The sequence below is a fragment of the Pochonia chlamydosporia genome, chromosome 4 (genome assembly GCF_001653235.2).
Source record: "Pochonia chlamydosporia 170 chromosome 4, whole genome shotgun sequence".
NCBI classification, from domain to species: Eukaryota; Fungi; Ascomycota; class Sordariomycetes; order Hypocreales; family Clavicipitaceae; genus Pochonia; species Pochonia chlamydosporia.
Window position 1 is genome coordinate 2128937 of NC_035793.1, and position 7444 is coordinate 2136380.

Below are 7444 nucleotides of genomic sequence, written 5' to 3' on the forward strand. Positions count from 1 at the left end.
AAGAATATCCGGACCTTGATGCACGGCGCGGTTGGGAAAGAGCCACCTGCCGCTGGTCACATATGAGAACATGGTTAAATCTAGACGTACCTTCCTAGGCAGGTGTTTATGTACCAAAATCAACCTGTGAGGCTAGAGCAAGGCACCTTGGTGGCCAACCAGGTGTTTCTCTGCAGTTGCCATCCGGAAGCCATCCACCGCAACATCTCAGTCCATGTCCCATTGGAGAAGCAGCATCAATCTGCTTGCTTATTGCACTAGGCCCAGAATGCAGTTGGAGGGTCTTGGCGTCACGCTAGGGCGCAGGTGAAAACACACCGCACCTTCCACGCCTGAAGTGGACATTAGTGACTGCCTCATTGCAGCATCCTTCAGAAAGTATGTCAAGTTTTCTCAATCTTGTGAGAATACTTCCAAGAGGTAGCTTATCACGGACATCGGCGCTCGCAAGGCCGCTCTTCAAATTTGTCATGTAATGTTGCCGCACTTTTAAGCTGGGAGGACAAGCTTACAGTCTGTGGTCCAATGTATTTAAACATATCCAAGTATACACTCGTCTACAGTCTGTGGTTAAAGGTATTTGAACATATCTAAGTATACACTAATGCAGCTTAATATGCCTTAGCACATAACACGATATGCGATACCTTTCCCTGTTCAAATACTTCTGACCCCCCACTGTATTAATACCTATACTTAATAATGCTGTCGTTTCCGCAGCCAAGTGCATTCATGATTCAGACCCAGGAACAGAAAGGCCCGTACCTTGGCGTTGCACAATAGCCCCGCCATTCGATGCTCTGCGGAGCAAACTCGAACTCGACTCCATCTTGCATCAAAAAGTAAACGCCTCCCCCACATCTCAGTGACACCAAAACACTTTAGAACCCCCCGTCAGCATAAACTTCCGACCACAAGACGGACCGGACCCCTGATCTATATCGTACCACCTGAAGCTCCATCATGCGACGAGTTTCAACACAGAGTGTCATATTTCAACCATACCATACCACAGGTCGATTGATGATCAAACAAACACCACGTCCAATCTCGCCTTGAGCACAGACAGGCTTGGCTGGCATGCAGGGAAGCCAGCAGCCCTAGCTCGCAGAACTTGAACCCTTTACCGACGCCACAGTCTCTAGCGCCCGGTCAGAAAAAGGGTCCAGACTTGTCTGCGCACCAGTCGCTTGGAGTCATGAGACTGGAATTTACTATTGCCGATCTGAGCAACACACCACCTTGTGAACTATCGTCCGCATCTTTTGCTCGGGGTAGATTGTCTTGTGGTTCATCTGTCTGGTCGTCGTTTTGCGTACCAAGCTAACGGACACAAAACCTGCCGTGTATCAGCGAATCAAGGCTTCAATCTAACTTCTATACCTTCTGTACGATTCTTGAAGATCCAATAATTAAACCTCGATGGCGCCACCAGAGACAACACGTTTAGAACATACATCAAGCGCCGTGTTTCGACCGTGTTTCGGTCCTGTCACTATTTGAGTTGGAGACACATTCCGAACTTGTGCTGCGACTACCACTGTAAGCCAACTCCCAAGCGGCTGTCACCGATGTGCGAATCCTGCCGTCACACTACGCAAACTTGCAAACTGTAAATCAGTATGATATGTAAGGATACAATCATTATGGATATTATTTTGGTATGTCATATCGTCGTATCCCTTTGTAACCCAACACCATTGTCAACGCCGGTACATCATTCAACGCTTTTTCACACGCTTTCCCATGCTGGTCTTGCATTCAATCCCATTGAGACAAAAACAGCCCGCCAGAACTTCTTCAATACCCATCTAAGACCACAGACGCTTCGGGTACTAAAAAAATCAAACCATCAAAAACTAGTGACACACAGACACTATGAAATCTTGTATGCATCCTTAATCTTAGTGTACAACTCGGTATCGTAAAAGTTGTAGTTGGGGTCCAGGTCGCAGAACGGATGTTGTGAGAGAAGGACGTCAGCAGTTGGACGATCAAACGGATTCCTATAAAACAATTAGTAACTAAGACCAGAGAAAAAGACCACCACTCTCACGACACTTACACTTGGAAGCAGTCCATCATAAACGCCACGGCAAGTGGCCCAATGGTTTCCTGAATGTCTTCTGGAATTGGCGGAGTTTCCCCGTTTGCGATTTTGTAGATGGCCCCAACCGCTTCTTCCTTGCTCCACGGCCTTCGTCCGGCAAACATTTCCAGTACCACGCACCCAAGACTCCAAATGTCCACTTTGGCGCTGTAGCCTTCGCCCTGAGATCGGATTACTTCTGGTGCCATCCAAAACACTGATCCTTGCATCGAATTGGTCTTGTCGTTGCCGTAAATGTTGTCCGTCTTTTTCGAAATTCCAAAGTCACTAATCTTGCAAGTGCCGTCCAAATCGAGTAGGATATTGTCTGCCTTCAAATCTCTGTGCAGAATACCCTCGCGATGCAAATACGCCAGCCCTGATAGCGTCTGGCGAGTCAGCGAAGAGACTACGGACTCTTCGAATTTACCATGCTTCCTCAAACAAGATCCAATGCTGCCACCAGAAATATACTCGAGGAAGATGCTGATGCTCGTCTCCTTTCGCTCGCAGCCTAGGTACTGCACAATATTGACATGATCCAAATGTTGCATTGTATCGATTTCCTGATCAAGTGCAGCCACCATTTCTCGCATTTTGGCCTTGTCTCCTCCCGCAGCTTTGGGATTCACTTCGACCTCTTTGACAGCCAAGAATTCACCTGTAGTGGCATTCATACCGAGGTAGACACGGCCATAGGTACCCTTGCCGATGAGTTGACCCTTGAACCATCTGAATGTTGTCTGTCGCTTAGGGAGCGTATCCTGAGGAATATCTGGCACAACCATACTTCCTCTCTGGTCGGGGCGAATCTGCACAATATTCGCATTGAACATCTTGGTGCTCTTGCGTCGCATCAAGTTTGTTTGTGACTTGCTGCCCATCGGCTGTGAGATGGTTGTGTACCTCTTGTTGGCTTGACTAGCAACTTCACGAATGGACTTCATCCGACCCAACCCGCCAGATCTGCGAATGCTACGCTGAGCAACCGCATGGCTGGACGTAGGTCGTTCTGTCGCTTTCAACGTCGACTCATCGGAGCCCAATGTGTCTCCATCATTGTTGTACAGAGACGGTTGGCGTGACGGTGGCACTGCCGCGGGAAGGGGTCCTGTTGTCGAAGGTCCAGGCATGGCTCCAGATCCAAATCCAGCTGAGTTGGACCTGTTTCTGCGATCGTCGTAATCCGCCGTAGGCAATGGGGGAATTTCTCCGCCTGCGCTGTCCTCAAGTACAGGCTGATCGAGATCGAGGTTCGGGAAGAAGTCGTCCAAGTTGTTGAGCAAGTCATCAGTAGGGGGACGATTTGCCCATACATCTTTTTCAATGAATGATTTTCGGCGATTAATTTGACTCTCCTTGTCAGAATCCCACGCATCCGTTTGAGGCGTGCCGGGGGTTCTTCTCGAGCTAGACGTTCTAGCACCGCCATCGTTGCTACTGTCGAAACTATCGGGTGATTTTAAGAAAGTGACGGATCGCCCCTTTTCTTTGCGCGAAGTGTTTACATGCAAGATTGGCCGTGTCTCCGTGCTCGAGCGAGCAGTTGACGAAGCATTTGTACCGCTGCCGGCAGTGGCCTTACCCTTCTTTCTACCAGCTAAGGGAATGGCGAATAGGCCGTCGTCACTAGAATCGTCGCCGCTATCGTCGCCGGGGCCAGCCCTGTTCGCTCGAAGAGATGGCTGGGTGGTCGACGACTTCGAGAACTTGACGTCCGACTCTTTGAAGTCCAAATCGGGCCCGTGTGACTTTCGCTTCGACGAGGAAAAGTCGCCAGAGCCCTTACTCCTAGAGTGGGTAGAGCTGGGGCTGATGTCGCCAGGCGACGCAGGTCTCGGAACTGTTTCAATGTTCTTAGCATTGGGACCAGACGCACCCTTTGGCAGAGATAGCACGGGGGTACCGCCAGGCGAGTAGTCCGGCACAACGAATGGAAGATTACCTGGACTCCATGTCACCGACCCAGGGGATCCATTCGCTGGCTTTGGACTGCTCCTCCCGCGGTTGCTAATCTGACCATAGTTCACACTGGACAATGCCGTCTTACCTGACTGCTGTTGAGCGTTGCCACTGCCAGAGGACGGTGGCGATACAATGCGGGGAGAGGTGACCTTTGGACCGTTCGCAGTAGATTGTCCGATGGCACCCAGGTTTCTACCCATGCCAACAAGAGCGGCCCCGATGCCACCGCTGACAGGAGCATGTTGTGCCGCGTATTTTGCCTTTCGGTGACCATCTGTACCCTCACCTTCGCCGCTGGTCATAGAAGGTGGGTGTCTCGGCGTGGGAAATCCATCCATGCTACCACTAGAGTTCCTCAAGCCGTGACCTGGTTTCCTGCTTAGTGAATTGGCCTTGATCAAAGTGGCAGAAGGATCACTAGGCGGCGCAGGAGGTCGTCTCTGGGGGAATAGTTGATCTGGCTTCTTGTCCTCGAACGGCGAGGGTCGAGGCTGATCGAAATCCACATTGCGTCCCATGATGCTTCCAGACGACACATATTCCGGGGCTGTCGGGCTTTCCTTCTTGTTTGCCTCCTTCCTCTTGGCAAGATATGCTCGCTGTTTTCTCTCAATTTCTGCCCTGTAGTCGCTGGCTTCTTGAGCCAACGTCTTTTCGTCGATCCTGTCTCCAATCGTGTTCGCTCTGGAAGTGGGTGGTGATGAACTAGATCGCTGTCTGCTACGATTGTACGACTCTTCATCCATACCAGGAGGAATGTAACCCGGAAATAGAGACGCAGGCACAGAACTGGGAGTAGTGGCAGAGTTTATCTTTGCAGGGGAGATAAAAAACTTGAGAGATCCAGTCGAGTCGCCTTTGACACGCTTGTCGGTTAGGAGCTGTTGGTCGTCCAGAGGTTCGTTGTGGTCGAATTTGCCAAGTTCCGTCGCGAAGATGGAGTACTGCTCGAACCCTGTCAGACCGAGGCTCTCACAAATGACCTGGCGGATCTCCGCGGCTGATTCTGCTTCTGTAATATCACACATGCGGTAGTTCCAGTAGTCCGTCGTAGCCAGCACGAATGTTCTGACGCCGCCGGTTCGTTTCAGTCTTTGAAGCATCGCTAATTGGTCATTCTCGTGAGCCACGAGGCTGGACCCAAGACGATCCAAGTGAGAGTCACTCCCATTCATCGAAGAATACACACCAGCAAGGGATTTGGGAACAGCCATAGGTGACTCAGGCGAGTCAAACTCATCAGGCGAAGGAAATGAACCATCTTCCCTCTGTTTCTTTTTCCGGGACAGAAAGCTCAAGAAACTCTTCGAGTCCCTCGCTGATGCCGGGGTTTCGCCTCCGGCTGATCTATCACCAGAGTTGAGGGGTGAGTATTGAGGCCGATCTTGGCTTCGTGATGTTGACATGGCTTCTGCTAGGTTGAGACCTCGGCCGAGAATCGCAGCCGCATCAGCGGGAACGCCAGAACCATAGATGGCAGCATTGGAAGTCACAGAGTCCGTACTATTACGAGAGCGATGGCCGAATTTTGCAGAAGCCGGCGAAGCAGAAAGCGCAGGCGTTGTCGCTGACGGAAAGAGAACCTGTTGGGGAGCTGGGCTGCCTCCTGGGCTGTCTTTTCGTCCCAGAGTGCCACCAAACGTCTCACTTTCAGCGTGTTCGTTTGTTATGGGACTCAACTTGCGGCTCCCTTCAGAGTCAATATATTTGAGGACTGTGCGATGATTCGAATCCGAGTTCATGGTGGCGCTGCCAAGTGTTGGCATTGTAGTAGAACGGGTTTGGGAAAATCTTCTGGCAGCGAAACTGCCGCTCCCGGCAGAGGTCAATGGGGTCTGCGAACGGACATTAGCTTCTTCATAATGCATAGATGACTAGACTTGCAAGTTTGCAAAATTCGAAGGGACTCCTACATTTGGTGAATCTACTGGCTCCAGGCCAGGTGCATTGGCGCCGTGTCCGTGGGAAGCGGTAACCGAGTTCGCTCGGTTGTGGCTGCTCACCATCTTCGAAGGATCGACTGGCTTCCCTGTGACGATACTGCGGATGAGCCGGCGCATTCGCTTTCCTTCGTCTCGCTCACGACTCTGGTCCCAGCCGGTACCGCTGTTGGTGCATTCCTGGTGCAAACGCGGATAGACCTTTTGATGCATCATGCCGAAATTTCCACGACCCCCATGCAGACTGCCCAGATCCAGAAACTGCGCACCGTACAGATTCAGGCCCCTGAACGTTTCTTGCCAGTCCTTGGAGAACTGATTTTGCGCCAGCCATATCAGCACTGTATCAAGGGGCCACTGCGCCGCCAACTCGGGTGGGATCGTACTACCAGCCGTGGCGGAAGAGGCGTTGGAAAGACCTCTCGAGGAATAAAACCGGTCTCTTAGGTTGGGGTCGTCCATCGGAGTTGTAGTGTTGGTGTCGGTGCTGCTCAACGGAGTCTGGATATATGAACCTGGCGTGCTCGCCGACTCGTTGGGGTCGAAACCTGGGATTCCAACGCCTTCACCATATGTTCCTCTCGAGGGTATATACGTCGCACCCATGGCCATGGCATCGCTCGGTCGAGGTGGCGGAGGCATGGCAATCGTCTGACCCGTGGCCATTTGGGAATGAAACTTGGGATTATATGGTAGATGCTGGTGTCCGGCGGGAGGAGGCGGTGGAATGCCGACGGCGGTTCTCCCATCGTATAGCTTGCCGTAGTTCCCATGCCATGATGGCTGCAGTCCAAGATTGGCGTTCGGCGGCGGTCCTGGCGGAGGGGGAATCATCATCCCATTGACAGCTCCAGGCGGTGCACCAGGATATCTCGGCGGCGGCGGCGGTATGTTCATCATGGTGTTCATGGACGTAGCGCCAGCCATAGGAGGCGACATTGGCGGAGGAGGAGGAACTTGAAAAGACCGTGTGGGATCATTGCCCGAGACATGTCTTTGGCCGCTTTGGTACATGATGGACAAAAGCTGGCGGGCGGGCAGCAACCCGCTCCAGGCAGAAAGCGGCCGTTGCGACGCTTCTTGTCGATGTTTGGGGTCGCTGGCGGCGAGGGGACAAAAAAAGAATTAAAAGAATTCAGATAACAGCTGAAGCAGAAAACGAAGAAGAATATTTCAATGTAAAGATCAAGACATGCGAGGACGTAAGCTTCGGGCGGTGACGAGCAGGCAGACCAAGACCAGGATGCTGCGGCAAGCTTCGTCGTACTCAGCGGGACCTCATTTGCCGGGCTGTTTGACCAAGATCTTGGCTCGCGCTGCTGGTTGCGACGGTGGTAGTTACGGCCGAGTCGACGACAATGGGATCGAGACGACCAAAGGCGAATACACTAAATCCGCAGGTCTTGAGGACTGCCGATGAAGAGGGTGAATTTGGCAGAGCCGGCGACGG

At 52.0% G+C, this 7444-nt stretch overlaps 1 protein-coding gene across 1 annotated transcript; it reads right to left on the bottom strand.

The window, feature by feature from the left end:
- Positions 1 to 1876: 1876 nt before the first annotated feature.
- Positions 1877 to 7008, bottom strand: VFPPC_08073 (STE/STE11/BCK1 protein kinase; the record flags this gene model as incomplete). The annotated part of the gene is made up of 3 exons (XM_018286839.1): positions 1877 to 2006; positions 2066 to 5889; positions 5968 to 7008. 3 exons carry the CDS (start codon positions 7006 to 7008, stop codon positions 1877 to 1879), a joined length of 4995 nt encoding a protein of 1664 aa, XP_018143619.1.
- Positions 7009 to 7444: the final 436 nt, after the last annotated feature.